Source organism: Lontra canadensis, unplaced genomic scaffold (genome assembly GCF_010015895.1).
Source record: "Lontra canadensis isolate GAN:19392208 unplaced genomic scaffold, GSC_riverotter_1.0 scaffold13, whole genome shotgun sequence".
NCBI lineage: Eukaryota > Metazoa > Chordata > Mammalia > Carnivora > Mustelidae > Lontra > Lontra canadensis.
Genome location: NW_022631007.1, coordinates 10,085,124 through 10,105,581, shown reverse-complemented (window position 1 = coordinate 10,105,581; position 20,458 = coordinate 10,085,124). Strand labels below are relative to the sequence as shown.

Genomic DNA, 20,458 nt, shown 5'->3' with positions numbered 1-20,458 from the left:
TGAAACTGGCTTCTTTTTTTTTTCTTCTTTTTTTAATGGTCTGTGGCAGAGAAAACTGTATGCGGTTTAGGGACACTGCTTTGATTTGTCCTAGGGTACCAGCAGCTTTCCCTGCCATGACTGCTGCTCCACGTGAGAACTTGTCAACATAGCGAAAAGGCAAAGATCACCTTAGTATGGGACCAGTTTTGACCTCAAAGATCTCCTGAAAGGGTTTCTGGGACACCCCAGGAATTCACAACTTCACTTTGAGCTTCTGGTCCAGGGGCTCAAATGACTGCCCGTCACTGTACATCTCCCTTGGTAGAAGACAAGCTATTGCCCAGCCTTGCTCTGCTCCTCCCCAGAGGCAGACAGACCCAGTGGTAGAATCATTCTCAGAAAGGATTATGGAGAGGCACCTGGGTGGCTCAGTGGGTTAAAGCCTCTGTCTTCAACTCAGGTCATGATCTCAGGGTCCTGGGATGGAGCCCCACATCAGGCTCTCTGCTCAGCAGGGAGCCTGCTTCCCTCTCACTCTCTGCCTGCCTCTCTGCCTACTTGTGATCTCTGTCTGTCAAATAAATAAAAAAAATATTTTTATAAAAAGGAAAGAAGGAAAGAAAGAAAGAAAGAAAGAAAGAAAGAAAGAAAGAAAGAAAGAAAGAGTGGGAGAGTGGGTGGGTTATGGAGGTGCAGGCAAGACCTGGAAACTCCAGGCTTCACTGCAAAAGGTCTTTCCTGGGACCTCTGGAAACTCCTATGGGACTTTCCAGAGGATTTTCTGAGATCTGAAAGAAATGTCTTTTATTTTTTTCAGAAACCAGTGATGACTCACCAGAAATGAATGAAGAAAAGAGCTTCCAGAAGGAGCCGCCCAGCACAGCACCAAGCACCCCACATGGTAAACAGGAGGGATTGCAAGTCTCTGCATGCAGTCCCCAGGAGGCCAAATCAGAACTGTTAGACTCTAAATCAGTGTTTCTCAACCTTTTCCCATTATCACTGCCCTAAGGAGCCCTCTTAGATACTTTTTCCTAATCATGAACACAACCTATGATATTTTAATACCACAAATATATTATATATCCGTTTATGTTTAGATAGCTAGGTAGATAATTATTTTGAGGAGGAATAAATATGTATGTCTCTCCATATACTTTATACATAAAAAGAGTGATTTCCCACTCCAATCCCCAAACCAGTTTTTTTCTACATAGGAGCAGTACCACTACTGCTGAATGTGTTCTAAATACATTCATGGTACTCTATTGGAAGTTCCCAAATCATGGAACAAAATTTTTCCCAAGACCCAGATTTCCATGTTGCCCACTTGACCTTTCTGGGAGACTTGGGAAGAGACCAGCTCATCATAAACACAAATGCAGTCCTATAAGCAACTGGTTACAGCTGACACGGCTGTGGGCATGCACTGACAAACGGTGAGGGGAGTGTGCCTTCACCACCGCTACCATTGGCCATTTGCTACCACTATCCTTAGAGGGGAAAAGAATATGAACATTTTTCTGTGCGTTGGCAATGTGGTCATTGTGTCACAAAATCACAGAATGCAACTCTCAAATGACCAGTATTTATTGTCAGAAAGAATGGGTAAAATTTGCCTACCTTGAAATACAAATGATCATTTTAACAGTTTCTCCCATATTACACTAACTTATATAGAAATACTGCAAATTTTCTCATGGATAATTTCATTTTATTTGCTCAACAATCCTTGGAAAAGATTGAATAATGATTTCAAATTTTACAGATGAGACTGAGACATGTCAAGGAAGAGTGGGTTTTTCCAAGATCCCATGGATAAAGGATGGTGGCATAAGACACCTAATGGGATGGTGGCATAAGACCAAGACATCTTGGTCCCCTAGGACTTTCTTCAGACCCCATTATAATGAAAGAGACCTAAATAATGTTGCCAACTGAGTATTGTCTGAAATGAGGTGATCATAAGTTTAAAGCCTCTTTTTACTTTCTAGATCCAAAAAATAATGGAAATAAACCATCTTTGGAAAGATCTGCTGGGGAAAAGCCTAAGTGTAAAGAACCTATTCAGTCTCTGTTAGGGTGGATCTAATGTTACTTTTTTGGGTTGTTAACACTCTTCCAGGCTACGAAAGACATGCTAGACCATAAAAAGATTTGAGCTTTTTAAAGTAGTGATTTATTTATTTTTTTTCAACATAGAAAAATTTCCACACTACAAAAGCAATATGCAGCCGCCATTGGGATTAGCTTGCTGTGTGGGACAAGAACCACTCTTCTCCTCAAAAACCAGTGGCTGAAATAAAAGAGCTTACTTATTTCTCACTCCCATGTGGAGGTAGGCTAGAATCTCAAACTCCTTAGTTATTGTACCACCATTCCCAGAGGGTGGCATCCCCTCACTGGGCCCAGCTAGCAGGTCTACATTCCCACCAAGGGAAGAGGCAAGGTCTAGGAGGGTGCGTCCCCTCTATTGAGGACACTATCTGTAGGTTGCATTTAGATATGCTGTTGCCATTTCTTTACTATGAGTGACCTGACTACACCTGACTGCAAACGAGGCTGGGAAATGTCATTTTTATTCTCGAAGGACAGGTATCCAGCTCAAAATCCAACCACTTGATGAGCAAAAAAAAGTGACACCAGAGAAAGCCGAATAATCAGCAGTCCATGCCCCATGTACCGTGGTGGTGAGCAATGCTAAGTGCTCACCATTATTTCCAGTTCTCTTCCCAGATCTGGATGCTGCATTTCCCAGGTCTTTGCAGGAGACAGGGCGGTGATCACAGGTTTGGCCAATAAGCTGGTGCGAGGGTCACTTCTGAGTCAAAACACAGAAGAGCACTGTGCCACTCTGCACCTTCTCCCCGTGATTGCAGAAGTGTGTGGAAGAGGGAGGTGCCAGAAGCATGGGTCTCAGCCCCACCGCAAAGGCTGCCAGGAGACTCCAGGTCCCGCAGGGGACTCTGTATGACTGAGACATAACACTGTGAACATGAAGCCACCAAACTGTGGTTTTGTTTGTACTGCAGCATAAGACTATCCTGGTCTGTGTGATACAGTGTTCTCAATAAAATCCACAGAGTCTGTACGGGAAGTTACTAATCACGAAGTGAAACTCCTATTTCATATCTGCTTCCCCTAGTTTGTTTCTGTACCTTAGACATCTGCATACATTATCTCATTCTATATACATAGAAGCTCACACTCTAGGGTCTAAAAACAGTTTTTTCATTGTATATTTAATACACATATCTGCATATCAATGTTATCTATTTTTTTTCTTTTAGTTATACAGCACGTTATTGTATAATTGTATAATTAGCAATTTCATTTAAATAATCGCCCATATGACGGACAGTTAGGCTATCTCTAATTTTATATGAAAATAGAAATCATGTTTGTATGTGTTTGTATCTTTGCACACATGTCCAATTGATTTCCTCAGAATTAATTTCTAAATGCAATTACTTGGTTAGAGCCTGCACGTCTTTGATTTTATCTATTTAGGCAAATTTTATATATACTGCAATTTTCCTCATTTTTTGTCTTAATATTACAAGGATTTTTTTTAAAGTGTGGGGATTTTTTATTTTTTAAACAGTCAAATCTATTCATCTTTCACCTTTATGATTTTTACCCTTGAGTTTTAACTAAGTAAATCTCTTATATGTGGCTTATAACAATCTCTCTTTTTCTTCTACTCTTGAAAAACTGGTTATTAACTTGAAAAAAATTATATATTTTGTTTTATTTATTTTTTAAATGGCATATTTTAAATGTTGATAATTTGGTATATCTATTACTTCTTTGTTCAATTCTTTTTTCATTTCCAAATAAAATGAAGTATTTTTACATAAATTTATTTATGAAGTATTGATATTTTAAGCTTGAAGATCAATATTTATAGCCATAAGTGATTTTTTTTCCTGTTTTAGGAAAGAGGACAGAAAAATATAATCTTCCATCTTCAAAAAGAAGACAGGAAAGAAAGCTCCCAAGAAGTAAGCAAGAAGAATGAAGCTACTATTCCCTACTACTGTTCCCAGGCTTACCTGGATGACCAGCATGACCTCCTCCAGCCACATGGCTATCTGGGTATCCCTGGAGCACAGACAGTCCCATCCTTGCCTCCTAGACCACCCTATTAAAGGACCTCCCCTCACAAAAGAAGGAGAACCCAGACATCATGTTGGTTCCGGCAGACTTCTTTCCTCTTATCAGTAGGAGGAATAGGGTGGAACTGGATAGGAGGTGTCAGACGGTTTTGGGATTAGGACTGTGTCTAGTCTGGCTCAGAGCAAGGATGTATAGACCAAACAAGTCTTAATGGGCAGCCAGGATTCAGACTCCCAGTATCAAACTGGAGTTAGATTTAGAATTACTGAGCATTCAAAATCACCTGAATTGACTCATGCTTGTTTTTCTTGTATCTACTCCATGCATTAAAATTGGAATATTTGCAGTTTAGGAAACAAAAATCTGTGAAACTGTATTTTTTAGTTCCTCTGCTTTATCTCTCTGCTGTCCTTGTCTCCCTGAACTCTCTCTCTCTCTCCTACGTTTCTCCTTCCCTTTTCCTTCATTCTTTTACTCAAAACTACGTATCCAAGGTGTGCCAATCAGTAAGGATTCCCTTGGATTCTGGGCCATTCTGTGAGCACTCTGGGAGGGCATTTCCCCTCGGCTCCCAACATGCATTGTGACATAAGCACCACTGCTTTGGACATGCTCCGAATTTTCCTGCTTGTTTCTAGGGCCTCTCAGTCTTGGGTTTGACCTAGGAGGGGACTCAGATCTCCTTGCTTGCCCTCTTCTTCCCTTTGTCTCTTTCTCCTGATTTCAACCCCCATCACCTTCCACAGCTGGAGGAAACTTAGTCTTTGTCATATGCTGCATTTTCTTTACCAGTGACTTCTAGGAAAACTTCACATTTAGACCTCCAAACTTGTATTGTTAGCCTATAAAGGTAATTTCTGGAACTTGGAAATCCCTTGAGCTCTCAACAAGTTCTGTGTTTCAAGATTTAGTATGAGGTCTCCAAAACAGCCTCTCTGAGGCTCCTCTACTGAGCAGTGACATCTCAGTTCTAGCCAGTACCTATCTTTTCCCAGATACTTATTGATTTAATAATTAGGAAACCCTGGGCCATTGTGATTCATAAGGATAAAAAAATACATCAGTTTAATATTTTCAAAAATATGCTCCCCTTATATATTCAGTCAACAAAGGCAAATGGAGTGTAAGGTATGTGTCAGGTACATGTCCCAGGTCCTGTGGGTTCAGCAGTGAGCAAATCACAAATATTACTGCCCTCATGAAGTTTACATTCTAGTTGATATGTGTGTGATTAATAGACAAAAAGGGGAGTTGACAGGGAGAAAGAGAAACAAGATGAAGTATTGTGAGTTTGGGAAAGAAAAAAAGTTACACTCAAAAAAGAAGAGGAATAACTATAAGAAAATAACATTAAAAATGAAGTACAAGGGTACAGGGATTTCCTGAAAGGTTGAGGACTGGGGTATGAGAAGGGAAGTCACTAAGGGGGGAGGAGGCAGTTCACTGGGGACCCCATTTAAACTATTCACAAATCGCTATCCCATGCACAGCCTCACCTAGGCCCAGAATCCAAGAGAAACTCCATGTGGTGAATCAAGCAACTGAAGGGAAATGTGATTCAACCAGGAACTCAAAGATCATGACAAGGGCCCCAAAGGCAAGGACAGAATGTGTCCAAACCTCTGGACCAAAGGGTAAGCTGGGGACTGAATCTGCCATTCGATTGCTCAGTGTGGGAGGGCCTCTCATGGGGCAAGCACAGGGTTGGGTATTATGTGAAGGAAATGGTAGAAGGGAGTAGAGCAGACAAGACAGCAAGGAGCTTCTGGACTGAGAGTGGTTGTGGAAAGAAATTAGTGCAGTGTTCCCAACAAGCAGGTCAGCTCAGCTGTGCCACGTGGACTCAACATGACCACTTCCCAGTGTCTACTGTTTACATTTCCGTTAGTAGAGTCACCACTGCTCCAATGGGTCTGGGGGCTTCTGTCAGATTCATGTTTGTCCCATGGGAGGAGTGGCACCAATCCTCAAAGTGGACACACTCCTAGTAGTATTTCTTAATGGCTTATTTCTAGAAGTGAAGTGGCTTAATCAATATTTAAAATTAGCACAGACTGATGATCATATTGTTGCCATTTTAGACTCCCATTAACAGCATTCAGATGCTCTTTTTCCTCCACCTCCACCAAAACTAGAAATAATAAGACTTTTCTGTGTTGACAGATTAAAAACAAAGAATGATATTCCACCCATGTTTTCCTTGGAATCTTTTTGCATCTTGCATGTGATAGATTGTATTACTTCTCACTGATATCTCAGAAGGTTATAAACCCTTGCCCCGTGGACTCCAGTGTGACCATGTCACTTGACTTGGCCAAAGAAATGTGGACAGGTGTGAGGGTTACTTCAAAGCCAAAGCTTGAAGAACATTTGTATCACCTTTTTCTCTGCCATGGGACCAACAGTGTTCTAGAGAGAGGTTGCTCTGTTCCCAGGATCCTTGTATGTCAATGACACGGAACTAGCTTGTGATGAATGAGTAACATGAAGGAGAAGTACAACTAGGTTGTTCTAAGCCAGCACTTGGCAAATTTTTCTAAAAGGGGCCAGATAATGGTTCAAGATTTGTTGGCCATACAATCTCTAGTGCAACTACTCGACACTGCCACTGTAGAATGAAAGGAGCCAGAGACAAATATATATAAGCAAATGCAAATAAAACTTTATTTTTATTTTTTATGTTTATTTTGTTAGATTTTACTTATTATTACTTAATGTTCATTTCACAAGACTCAAATCTATCTTGTTTCTCCAAAGTGGTAGAAAGACAGAAAAAAAATTACATTAAAATAGTTGATATAGAAAGCATAAAAATCTGTTTCAAATTATAGATGACATTAATTTCTTTAATTTTTTTTTAGAGAAGAAAAGGAAAAAAGATGTTGATTCAAGTTCAACAAGAAGGTGTCAGAAAAACATTCCTCCAAAGGGTAAGCCAGAGGCAGGGACTGTCCATCAGGCTGCATGGCACCCTGGCCAGCAGCTGATTGTTTGTCTTCCTGTCTTCCTTCTCTTTCCCTCCCATCCTTGTCCTCCTCTACATAGGTATCTTTCACCTGCATTCTTCTCTACTCTAACAAAATGTCACGCCTGACACTCCAGTTGAATGCCAGTGCATACCTTGGGTTGCCTACCCAATCACCAACTTCTCCACTGGGATGGATTCTTCAACACAGAATCCACCAACAATGACCCAAAATGTTTAAGAGAAAATGACTGAACCCATGAGTCAAATTCTAACATCAACTTCTACTTCCTTCATTGTAAAATTTGGTGAAAACTCTTAGGGAAGCAAGGCCCTGACGGTGTTCCTGTTTGCATAGAGCTGAGCTTTCTCTTCCTGTGATAGACAGGAGTGCTGGACTGGTCTCTGTGGGTCAGCCCCTTGGCTTGCTTCTTCCCCCTGCACTCCAAGGCCTCTTGGGGTCATTCTCCTCCTCTCTTCCTCCTCCTTTTCCCCCTCCTCTTTTTCTGCCTGCACTCATTTTTCTTCTGCTTTTGTGACACTTCTTCAGCATTATCTCCTCTCACTCTCCCTTCCCTTTATGGTCCAGTGACATTGGTCTTTTTTTCCTCATGAATTTATTGAACTTACTGTTGAGGTAGAGCATGTGCTACTTGAGGTAGGGCCCACAGACTGGGGCCATTGACAAGTCTGTGGCAGGTCTGCAAAAAGAAGGAGCTTATAAATTATCTGTGACACTGAACACACTGTCTTCACAGACCATCTCAGTGGAGATGCTTTGATATCCATTTTTTTTTCTTTTTTCTTTTTCTTTTTTCTTTTTTTCTTTTTCTTTTTTTTTTTTTTTTTTTTTTGAGAGAGAATGTGACAGAAAGTAAATGAGCTCCCCGGGGAACACCTGGGCAGAGGGAGAGGGAGAGAGAGAATCCCAAGCAGGGTCCACACCCAGCGTGGAGCCCAACATAGGGCTAGATGCCACAACCTTGAGAGCCTTGATTCTATTTTGATCAAGCTGCTATCTCTCAACACATCACATGTTGAGTAGTGCTCATGTATTACGCCTAAGAAAAATGCATGTACCATAAATGTACACCTTGAGGAATTAACACAAAGGAAAAACTCACATGTAGCTGGCACCTAGGTCAAGAAACACAACATAACCCACACCCACAATCCAAACCCTACCCACACGCTGAATGCCTCCACTAGCCTGATTTCTCAGAGCACGGGCCATTTTGAAACTAGATGCTATGTCCTCCTTTCCTGCTCAGGACTTCCTCAGTGTGTCCCCCTCATACACTCCCTCCCCAAAGCTAATAATCCCCCTTGCTCAACTTCCCTTTGCTTCACACCCTCAGGCCTCAACTTGAAGTAAGCATTCTCTGTCCCAGCAGGTAATACGGGTGAGTCTCCCTGACATGACTTCATAGAGCCCGGTGTTGTTTTTCTTCATGGCACTTGTCACAACTATAATAAACTGTTGACTCTGTGAAGGGCAAATGAGATCAGTAAGCAGTCAATCTTGCTCATTGCTCTATGTCCAACTTCTCCATGCCTCACAGGGTTTATGCTTAAATAACTGTCAGATCAATACTTTATCCATTCTTCTTTGCAAAGTATGAATACCAAGATCAGAGCCTCAGTTTACTCATACAATGCAGTATGAGCTCCAATGACTACTACCATGGAGCTCCAGACCTTTCCCCAGGCTATGTCTGTCCATGAATGATTTTCACCTTTTGCCTTTTCCCTATGTTCATCTATCCAATCAGTAATTACTTTTTTTCCATTCTGTTTTTCCTTGTCTCTGTTAGGCTTTCTTTTTATTTTCTCCATCATGCTTTTCATTCCCATGAACTCTCTTTGTTAATTGCTTATTTTTCATAACAGGTTCTTCACTGTTTGCTCATACTTAAGAATGGTGATCTCATAGATGTGGGAGATGTCTGGGACCTATATTTACCATAGGAAATTAAGGAATCAGTTCCATGAGACAGAGAACTATACAAGGTCCCCAGTGCCCCACTAATCCCCCTTGGGGTTTGCAGTAGTCCAAAGTTGCTTGTGGCTCTGCCTTGTCACCACATTAGGAAACCCCAGGGACAAATCTTTCACTCAACTTTGACAATAATATGCACTTAACATAAACTTGCAAGTAAATTGCATAGTCAAGATGATAAACCCAGCCAATCTGGCTCCTGAGGCTGAGCTGTCATCCTCTGGGCCATATCAGTTTGAGTGGGCAGAGTCTGGAGACAAGTAGTGGAGCCAGCCATTCCATGCGAGAATTCTGGCTGGCTCTTGAAACTAAGTTCTTCCCACCCCCCATTCCTACCCAGGCTTGCTATAGCCCCTACCCTTCCAAGACTGGACATCTTCTATCATTCTGTTCAGGGGAGCCATCCTTTCAATCCTCAGGGATCTCTGCTTTCTTATCTGACTCCAGTTCACATCTTTCCAAATTAACTAATTGTTTCTTCACCATTGATGCTGCTCTGTTCTTTTTCCAATGATGCTCTCTTTTTCATACACTTCTTTTTGGCTCTTTTTTTTTAAGATTTTATTTCTTTATTTATTTATTTATTTATTTATTTAACAGAGAGAGATAGATTTAGAGAGAGAGAGAACAAGCAGGTGGAGCAGCAGAGTGAGAAGGAGAAGCAGGCTCCCTGCTGAGCAGAGAGCTGGACACAGGGTTTGATCCCAGGACCCTGGGATCATGACCTGAGCCAAAGGCAGAAACTTAACTGACTGAGTCACATAGGGGACCCTCCCTTTGGTTCTTTTAATAAGTATCTGAGAAAGTTGGACTGGTTGTTCACCTAGACTTATTCTACAAGTAACGTCCTGTATAAGCAACATAAGCCACAGGAAGAGCTTTCTCCTTGCCCCCAGAGACAGCTCCTGCAATCTATCTGGAATGAATCCATCTACAGTGAGGCTGGGACAAAAAGAAGCAGGAATTGTTGATACTTATTTTAAACTTTTATAACTGCTTCTCCTGAATTAATATCCCACATCCCTACTCAGGGTTTAACAGTTACCAAATCTCTCCATGTGCAATTTGCAGACTAGTCTAGAGTTCTTGGGGGTTTTCTTTTTTATTCATAGGGAAAGAAACAGAAAAATAATAAAATGGAAAAGGACAGCAAAAAATGAAGACTGACAATAGTAACTCAGTGCTAAGCACCTAACTCACACTGCCTTGGTTTAAATCAGGAGATAAGATTATAGGAAAAAACCTTTCCTCTAGCCACATGTGCACCATGAAATATTTTGAGCAGGCAACTTCTATTCACATAGAAGGATAAGCAGGATGCTTATGAAATAAAGGAAACTTAGGTGATGGCCAGTTAGCTTGTGAATTAAAACCCATTCACCAAAGAAGCCTTATATGTTTTACTAACCATTTTGTTTGATGTAATGTTGGTGGCAATGTTTTGGTTTATTGGAAACTGCTCTGTCCATGTTAGCTAACCTGCCTCTCAAAATGGAAGACCTCCTGCCAGTTAACCAGAGGTTGTCTCTGGTGCCATTTACATGATTACTGTTATTACTATTATCAGAATTCAGGGAAAGGAAAATCCATGAAGAAGAGAGAATGAAGGCTGAGCAACACTACACTCTTCTACTTTTCCTTCTACTTTCAGAAAAACCTGAAGATGAAACTATAGATTTTCTCTCTCCTGAACTTCCAGTGACCTGTGGTGAAGCCAAAGGGATTTTATACAAAGAGAAATTGAAACAAGGTGAGTTTCTCAGTCTTCTCTTTGGAACCTCTAAAACCACTAGAAGAGAGGGAAGTACCAGTATGTTAAATCACCCAGAAAATGATCCCAGCAAGCGAGGTTGCTGAGAAAGAAGTGCTTGCTAAGAAAGAATTTTTAGTTTTCTGTGTCATGGTAAACCTGGCAGCTGGGCCACTCTACTCCCACAAGGAAGTCATCCATGGACCCAATGGCACTACTTGCCTCATATAGATGTCACAAAAAAATGCAAATCCTCTCCCACTCCCACACCACTCCTGCAGGTTTTAGGGCTCCCTTCAGTCTGAGAGAGAAGGAATCCAGACTCTTTTGCTACTGCTCCCTCCCTACAGGGAGGCTCTCTGGACCCAGGCAGGTGGAACAACCATAATTAGGGATTTGAGGTTTAGGGTGAATTCACAGAGAATGAAATTGGATCTAGGAATAGTCCATCTTTATCTTACAGGCTCCTCAGAGAAGTGCATTCAGAATGAGGAGGGAGTTTGGTTCACACCAAAAGAATTTGAAATCGAAGGAAAACGGGCAAATACAAAGAAATGGAAGGAGACTGTATATTGCAGAGGAAAGACCTTAGGAGAACTGCTGCAGGTATTTAACAGGGAACAGATGGGTGATGGGTTTAAGTCCTGGAAAGATAAGTGGAATTCCAATAGCAGAAATGTGAAGGAACTTCCTTTAGGATTCAACAGCATGATTGAGAAAGAGCTAGATTTTTCATAGAAAAATTTGTGGGTGAGAAAGTTAGGAATGCAGAGTGGTGGTACCCACAGCAGAGAATGTTAAATGTGAGGAAAGGGTTGTGAGGTTAGGAGAGTTTTAAGAAGCTTAGCCTGGGGGTATTAGATGGGGTGAGCTAGGAGGAAGCCAGATGGAGACACAGACCTCTGAGACTTTCCCTGCACCCTCTGCCCAATAAAGACCTCCTCCATACCCACCTCTATCTGGACCCCTGGGTGACACCTTTCCAGACCATCCTGTCTGTCATGCAGTCAGTCCCTCATTTATACTTCCCCAGCTCACACTCTATCCTGTGAACAACAAACAAGGCTAGTGGTCTTTCTGATCCCAGAACCCAACACAAAGCCTCCCAAAAACACTAAAAAAATTATCACTGGGATGGAATCATACGGACTTTACCTACAGAAGGAAAAATGGAGAGGAAAAAATGGGTGAGAAAAGAACTGGAAAGAAGGACTAAGGGGTCTTGGGTTTGAATAATGGGGGAAAAACTTATTTTGTCAAGTGAAGTCCAGAAGAAGAACTGATTGGAGGATGGAGCTAATGTTTCTCTCAGACACCTTGGGTTTGAGACTGAGTAGGATGTCTTGGTACAAATATTCACCAGGAGGTGGGAACTTTGATGTGGACAAAAGAAGAGGTTCTAGAATAACCTCATTCACTGACCCCTTTTCTCTTTCAGAAAGGACTTTTGTTCTGTCCTCCAAGAAGTGTCAAGAGAGAGGTAAAGAGCAGGTGAATTTCTACCACATTTTCAGTCTCCGTATTGCAGACTCTGCATCCAAAGGCTTACCTTTGAGTCCTCAAATTCCCCAGCCCTGGGTCACCTTTAGTTTTAGGCATTGCATCCTCATGACAATAGCATTGGCACACTGGTACATGTATGTGCCGCCATAATTTCAGTTCATTTGATATGGGGCCACAAATAACTCTTAAAATAAAAGAACAGAAACTGATGATTTACATGTGTTTTAGACCTGGATATTTGGATGAATACAGACCAAAGTTGTCAGAAATAGAATGCTCTAGTTTGAAAAGTAATTATGAAATAGAGGTAGATAAGAACAGTATGTGAAAGAGCAAGAAGACCATCCTTGATTGAACATAACTATTCCTCAATTCAACATGCTCATTATCAACAGTACCAAAACGAAATAGTGTTTGAACTGAGCTTTGTCTCAGCAGAACATCCCTCCAGGTGAAAATGGCAGTCATCATTGTCTTGTGCTGTTCCTCCTCAACCTTCTTCACTTGTTTAAATATGTCCTTCAGATACAAATCTCACTCATAAACTTCCCATTGATCTAAACCTTAGGCAGAGGCAATGGTGCCTTTCTCATGTCACCCTGGAGGCTGCCTGACCCTTGGCTGGATTCATTCAAAGTTTAAAAAGCCAAAGGGTCCCCCAAAGTTGTTTATTGTATAAAACATCTTTTCCATGCTGATTTGAAATATCTTAATGTGTACAGGGGTGCTCCTTGTAATAGCCAAAAATTAGGGAAGAATACAAATGACCATCGTTATTATAAAACAAACTGATACATCTACTGATTGGTGTTCAAAAAAAAAAAAGCATGGTTATAGACTCCTCCTTAGTCAATGGAAAACCACTCAAAGGTTCTAAAGTCAAAAAAGTTTCAGAAGTTTAAACTAGTAGTAGTAGTAGAAGGAACCCGATTTTGTTTATGTGACTATGTAGGTCTATGATTGAAAATATATCTGAATGAATTGGTTATTTTGGCATAGGATTATATAAGACATTGTTTTCCATATTATACACTTATGTACAGATAGAAAATGTCCATTTATTACTTTTGTAATGAGCAAACAAAACAATAAAGATATTTTAAATCCAGAGCATTAATCAATGGCCCCAATATTCCTTCTCACTCATAATGTCACACTGAGCAGGGAGCCCAACACAGGGCTCGATCCCAGGACACCAAGATCATGACCTGAGCCAAAGGCAAATGCTTAACTGACTGAGCCACCCAGGCACCCCTCCAAGTGCCTAGTTTTGAGAATGGACAAAACATTTCCATCCTTTATGTCCTCAGCCAGGTCCTTGTACTTGTGTCGTGGACAGTTGAGGGTAGTGGCAGAATTTCTCTCCTTAGATACGACTGATCCCCGGCTCCTTTAGTCCTTTCCTCCAGCTCCTGATGGTCTATTTCCCACCTTTTCAACACCCAGAAAGATGCCTCTTCCTGCCTCCTACCTTTAGTACAGAGAAAACATGTTCTTATGTATGGAGCCCCACTGTCCCTCTTGCGGGGTCAGGAGTGGAACCAGGGGCTCCTGCCTGTAGGTTTTATCCAGCAGTAAAAATCGCTTGTAGAATTTACTGGATCACATTTTAAGGCCATGAGAAAGACAATGATTTCAAAGGCCCACGAAAAGACCGATTTATACAGCAGCTCTCTGTCTTTATGTTTCTGTTTTTTGGCCATAATGTCAGGAACCGTTCTGGGTCTGCCCGGCACACTTGCCTGCACACAGTGGATGGGACAGCTCTGAACCCAGAGGCACAGGCAGCCTGGGTGCCTGTCTGGCTCAGGTAGTAAGTTGTATCTACTCTGCAGAATAAAAAGCATCTCGCCTTTCCAGGCTTGTAAAATAAGAAGATTGCCAAAAGCTGGGTTTTCTCAAATTTCATGTACTTCCAAACCATCTGGGATCCTGTGAAAACAGATTTCAGTTCAGTAGGTCTGCATCTCTAGCCAGCTCCCAGGGGATGCTGATGCTGCTGGTCCTCAGGCCACACTTTGTATACAAAAGGCTTAAAGGATGCTCCAGCCCTTCCAGCTCTGGCAAGGTGTGGTTCAAAGGCAGCTTGATGATTCTTGCCATTTGCCTGTCTGCGATTGGAAAGGCCACGCTCGTCCCCCATCAGCCACCTCCCGGAGCACCATGGTCAGGCAGGTTGGAAACTTCCACTGGGCAACACAGAAGGATGGTGTGTTCCAAAGCCCCTCGGTGTCAGGGCTGATCCCAGTGCTGCTGCATTCTCTCCGCTTCCAGGGAGAAAACTCCAAGGAATGTGAGGTGTGCTGTAGAGGGGGACCACTGGTCTGCTGTGACACTTGTCCAAGAGCCTTTCATGAGGACTGTCACATCCCATCTGCAGAGGCAGAGAGGTTAGTGAGACGCAGCCTTGTCTTTTGCACATGGACTCTGCGAGGCTCTGCCTCTAGTGTCTCTTCTCCAGGCAGAAGAGCAGGACCTGTGAGCGTCATGGCTCAGGTATGACCCAGAGCAACAGGATGGGGTCTATGTTCCATGTGGTTTCGTGGCAGCCTCTACTTCTGAGTCTATGACCGAGCCACCTTGCCTCCACCTTGCCACTGACCCTGGCGAGCATCCTCTCCTAGTTTTACAGACCTGACTCCCGTCCCTGGGGATTGAGGATGGGAAACACCAGCTGTTTATGTTCCGCACTTTTTCAGAAAAGGCAGGAAACATGGCCTGGTTCCTGCATTTTACCATGGGCTCAAAGGACTGATAGAAGCCTAGGTCCCCAGGGGTTAAGCCCCAGTTTTGACACTTGGGTATGACAGGCGGGGCGTCTTGTGCTCCCAGCAGCTCAGCTCGGGGAAGGGCAACCCACCATTCACCCTGACACCACTCTCCGTGCACTGAGCCCCCTCGTGCCACTCTCAATGGGAGGAGGGTCATGGGCTCAAGTCCTGCTTGGGGGGTCTTGGACACTCCGGGAGGTGTCCCCTTCATCTCCCAGCTGTGCTGTCCATCAGCCATGCCCGAAAGGAGGACAATGGCAGCTGTAGGAACAGGGTCTGTTTCCAGGGGCCTGGCCCTTGCTCATTCATCCCCCACCTCTCAGGAGCCCGTGGACTTGCACCTTCTGCCGGATAAAGGATTCTTCGGGAAGGCAGCCGTGTCACGGGGAATCTGAGGTCCTGGAGAGGCAGATGCAGCCTGAGGAGCAGTTGGTGAGTTGGGTGCCAACCCCAAGCCTTCTCACCCCAGACACGTGAGAAGTCCAACAGGTAGAGGGGAAGGAAAGGGCGCCCACAGGTGCCTGAGGGAGCCTGCAGTGTCTGGCTTCTGAGGATGGCGATTCGGCGCCCAAAGTCCAGAGTTCGATGCACCCCATGGCTCTTTCGCAAATGTAGCTGGACGGCTGGCCATGTCTAGCTGCGCCCTCTTGTGCCTGTCTCTCTGGGCACAGGCCCAGCTTCACTCTCTCGGAGCTGCATTTCCCTTTAAAGCTCTCTTCACATTTTACAGAAATGTGAGTTCCTCCTCTTGAAGGCCTACTGTCATCCACAAAGCTCCTTTTTTGCAGAAACCCCACATAACGTAAGTGACATTTCATGCTTCTTGTTCTCTGAGCATCTCTTTGATGGAAAGCTCACTCTGGAATTTGCGAGTGTGACCCCTAAGGCGCCGGCTGTTGGCCAAGAGCGGGTTTAGTTGCAGAGTCTAGAGGGGAGACACCCCTGTTCAAACTCCACCCTCGGCATCCGGGTTCCGGGAGCCCCGGGCGACTTGCTCTGCCTCGTGTGTACCTCAGTTTCTCCTTCTCTTAGATGAGAATGTCTTTCTTACAGTCAGCAGAGGGTTTAGAGCCCTTCTCAGGAGACTTCAAGTCCCACCTCCACCATTTTTTAGCTGTGAAATCCTAAGTAGGTTGTTTAAGGTCTCCCTCCTTTGGTTTCCTCATCTGGAAAACGGGCGTAATTATAGTACCAATCTCACAGGGTTGTTGTAGGATCATATGTTAACCTAGTAGCAGTGTTTAGACCATGTCTGGCATAGACAAGTCCAGTGCTAATATCATCACTTCTGCTGTGTTTCTGTTGGATCCCTTCCAGGAACAATGGCGGTGCCAATATCACTCTTTTGGTGGCTTTGTCCCTAGATTCGAGATTATGGAGAGCCCTTTAAGGAAGCCATGTGGTTGGACCTGATTAAGGAAAGGCTGACTGAGAACGTGTACACAGTGGCGTGGTTTGTTCGCGACATGCGCCTCATCTTTAGCAACCATAAAACATTTTACAAGGTAAAGGGTGTCTCTTGTTTCCTCTGCACCTCCTTTCCACTTTTCCCTAATTTCTGGGGCAGCAGAACTTTGCGGGAATTTTACCAATCTGGTCCTAGAGAAAGCTCAAAATGAGTTGGATTACAGAAGAAAGCGGCCTCTTAATTTCAGGGGTGGAGAGGAATTCAGACAGAACAGGGAGAGGGAAGCATCCTTCCCTGAAAACAATCTGTCCCCAATTCTTGGACAGGCGGGATAGTCGCGCAGAGAACAGCCCATCTCATCCTGCCTTGTTCAAATGGGGAGGAAAGGTGATTTATGGTTACCTTGTCCTCCATGCCTCAGAAATACAGAAATGAACAAAGGAATCCAACTTCATGAAATAAACTCCCAGGATGTTCATGCTTGGATTTTTTTATTCCTAAATTTTCCAGGGGACCCAAAGCTCCAGAATTGCCCTCAGAGGGTGTTGGGTTCATCCTTTGTCCACAGTGAGAGACAACTAGTTGAGTTATCTTGCAAGCCAACAGGTGGTTAATTGTAGTCTGTTGAGTTTATCCTCATTTATACTATCATTCGTACAGATACTTCTTGGGAGGTATCTAAGGAAGATTTCCATTTCCACCCAGCCTCCTTCCCTTCCTCCATGGCACAAGTTGGCCTGTTCATGAAGACACAAATTCTAAACTAGTGTCAGCTTGTGGAGCTGGCGGAGAATCTACCCAGGGAGCCCCTCCATGCCTGGCCCAGTGTCAGCCTTGGAGAACGGAAGGTTCATCCTTCCTTCAGAGGGTGGGCTTTCAAGAAATGCTTTGTCTCTGTTTTATCCCAAGCTCAGGCTTTGCAGTGATTAAAATCAGCTCTCCAGTCCTGACCACTGGTCAGGTCCAAGTTAGGAATCAGGCAGAGGCTTGTCCATTTCAGTATTGAGGCATCAGCGTCTCCCCTTGCCCTGTGCACTCTGCCTGGCTGCTGGGGAAGCACAGTATTCGGGATAGGCAGGGTGGGGCTCTAAAAAAAAAAATTCAAAAATGCAAGTGTTTTGATAGTCCTAATTCTTTATCCTTAAACGTCTGTTTGTTTGCTTTTTTTTTTTTCCTTTCAGGCTTCCAACTTTGGTCAGATAGGACTGGACTTGGAGGCAGAATTTGAAAAGAACCTCAAACAGGTGTTTATTTTTTGCAAAGCCAATGAGAACAGCTTCCAGACTCATTGACCCTGTTCTAGAAAGACTAAGGCACCCCAACTTCAGGACCCAGATGACATGACCCTGGCCATCTTTAGATAGCCAGTGAGTCTGGGATGCTATTGGCTGCCCTCTTGACTCAAAGCCAGAGCCTTCATACCATCATCATGCCTTCTTTTTTTTGTTTGATTCTTTCTACACCTAAAAGTGTGTGAAGTGTGTGTGTGTGTGTGTGTGTGTGTGTGTAAGATATACCTCTAATCCCCAGCCAAAACCACAAGCGTCTTCTTTGTCAGTATTTCCATCTCTCTTCTCCCACAGTTATCTATTCTCTTTTACTCAACTAAACTACAGGGATAATAGCTTCAGAATTTCTACAGTCCAACAACTATGAAAAAGAAACCAAGTTGAATCTTAAATTGTGTGGAAATTATTTTGTTTCTCTTTTATATGTATATTCTATTGTATTTTGTTTCTGTTATAGAGATACATAATTTATATATATAAACATATTTTATATATATCATGATATATTATTTATATCATTATATATTTCATATACCATTGCAGAGAGTATTTTTTAGAATTTTGCACTTGTATTTGTGAATGAGATTGGTCCGTAAGTTTCTGTGTACTGTCAAAATCAGATGTAGGGCTATCTCAGCTTGGCACAAGTATGCCTAAAACTTTCTACCTTTTATGTGCTCTGGAATAGCTTATAATGTTTTCAATGAACCAACTCATAAAATTATATAGCCTACTGTTCTTTGAAGAGGTAATATTGACCACGTTCTTTGCTTTTCCAGGGTCATTAAATGATTCAGATGTTCTCTTGCTTTTTGAATCAGTTCCAATTTTAGTTTTCTAAGAAGTCATTCATGTATGTGTTGTTTTGACTTGGCCTTATTTCTACCATATTATTTTATTCCCTCTCTTTGGAATACTTTCATGTGATTTTGGTCTATATTTTCTTTGTTTTTGCCTTCTATTCTGGAAGACTTTTGTAAGAGTTTTTAATTTTAATATTTACTGCAAGCTTTCCAAACGTGTTTTTAACTTACTTTTTAAATGTCAGAGTCTGGGGTGCTTGGGTGGCTCAGTCTGTTGAGCGGCTGACTTTTGATTTCAGCTCAGCTCATGGTCACGGGGTCCTGGGATTCAGCCCTGCACAGCAGGCTTGGACATCAGTGGGGAGTCTGCTTGACATTCTTCCTCCCCCTCTGCCCTTCTCCCTGCTTGTGCTCTCTCTTTCAAATAAATAAATAAATATTTTAAAAGATAAATAACTAAATGTCAGAGCCAAAAATAAAATATCTTCAATGAGCCATATATTTAAGCCAAGCTGTTCGTCACCTCTTATGCCCCTTGGTTTCCTAATTCAAACAGGGAAGAATTCACTATTTTATAATACAGCTATTTATTATCATTATTAAATGCTTACTTTTATGTTGTATTAATTATTTTAGTTTTATTCAATTATATTATATAAATCATTATTTTGTTATTTTTACATTATAGAAATTATTTGTTACTTCAAATAGCTACCAGAAAAGTAGAAGTTAAAACCACGATACCTCAGCTTCAGGACAGCAACATTAATGCTGTGAATCAGTGCCGCTGGTCTCTTCTTGCAGTGACTTCTCCTTGCTTCTTTTTCTGCTCCTTCTTTCAGTCAGTGTATCTTTAGGTAATTTTTTTTTTTCGGCAATTTTAAAAGAAGAGTACACAGGTGGCATGTTTTCTGAGACTTTGCATAGCTCTGAATGTCTTCTCTGTTTTCATAAATTCACTGTTGGGCTACTATACACACACACACACACACACACACACACACACACATATATATATTTTAAAGACTTTATTTATATATTTGACAGAGAGAGAGAGCACAAGTAGGCAGAGAGGCAGGCAGAGGGAGAAGGGGAAGCAGGCTCCCTGCCAAGCAGAGAGCCCGAGGTAGGGCTCGATTCCAGGACCATGGGATCATGACCTGAGCCGAAGGCAGAGGTTTAACCCACTGAGCCACCCAGGCGCCTCTACAATATGTATTTTATCAAAACTTCTCACTTTCAAAATCAACTTAGACTTTGGTCCACTGTGTTTGGGCATTTTCGTCCTATACCTGTGAAGTGTGCTTCTTTGTTAGTGTGTAGACACATAGCGGGTTTCCTTGTTTTCTCTGTACTTACATATTTTTGACAGGACAGGATTTGGTGTAATATTCTTATCATTGATCTTGCCTGGTGCTCTGCCCTTTCAATATACATACCCAGTTCTTTTTTTCATCAGCTGCATTAAATCTTTCTGATCCTTTTGTTCTGGGCTCTCTTTCAAGAACATCTATTATCCATACTTGGCTCTCTGCTCTCTGGCTTCCCTATTTATCATTTTAAAAAAAGAAAAAATAAGTTCCAGGAAGCACTCCTCTTCTGAGGTCATCAGTCTAAGACTTAAATATACTTATTCAAAACAATTACAATTCTATGGTCAATATTTTTAATGATTTTTAAAATTTTTTAAAATTTTTTAAATTTTTTATTTTTTTATGAACATATGATGTATTATTAGCCCCAAGGGTACAGGTCTGTGAATCGCCAGGTTTACACACTTCACAGCACTCACCATAGCACATACCCTCCCCAATGTCCATAACCCCACCTCCCTCTCCCTACCCCCCTCCCCCCAGCAACCCTGTTTGT

The 20,458-nt window shown here is 42.4% G+C and overlaps 1 protein-coding gene across 1 annotated transcript in view; it reads left to right on the top strand.

Moving 5' to 3' along the window:
• The window catches only part of SP110 (SP110 nuclear body protein), a 32,375-nt gene extending 14,167 nt beyond the window's left edge, over positions 1-18,208 (top strand). Inside the window, exons 8-20 of the mRNA XM_032857445.1 lie at positions 800-883; positions 3,921-3,986; positions 5,592-5,735; positions 6,963-7,031; positions 10,717-10,815; positions 11,279-11,421; positions 12,254-12,295; positions 14,030-14,128; positions 14,593-14,708; positions 15,413-15,521; positions 15,820-15,891; positions 16,454-16,594; positions 17,679-18,208. Coding sequence (XP_032713336.1) covers positions 800-883; positions 3,921-3,986; positions 5,592-5,735; positions 6,963-7,031; positions 10,717-10,815; positions 11,279-11,421; positions 12,254-12,295; positions 14,030-14,128; positions 14,593-14,708; positions 15,413-15,521; positions 15,820-15,891; positions 16,454-16,594; positions 17,679-17,789 — 1,295 coding nt within the window. The 3' untranslated portion in view covers positions 17,790-18,208. The remainder of the gene's footprint in view (positions 1-799; positions 884-3,920; positions 3,987-5,591; positions 5,736-6,962; positions 7,032-10,716; positions 10,816-11,278; positions 11,422-12,253; positions 12,296-14,029; positions 14,129-14,592; positions 14,709-15,412; positions 15,522-15,819; positions 15,892-16,453; positions 16,595-17,678) is intronic.
• The last annotated feature ends 2,250 nt before the right edge of the window (positions 18,209-20,458 follow it).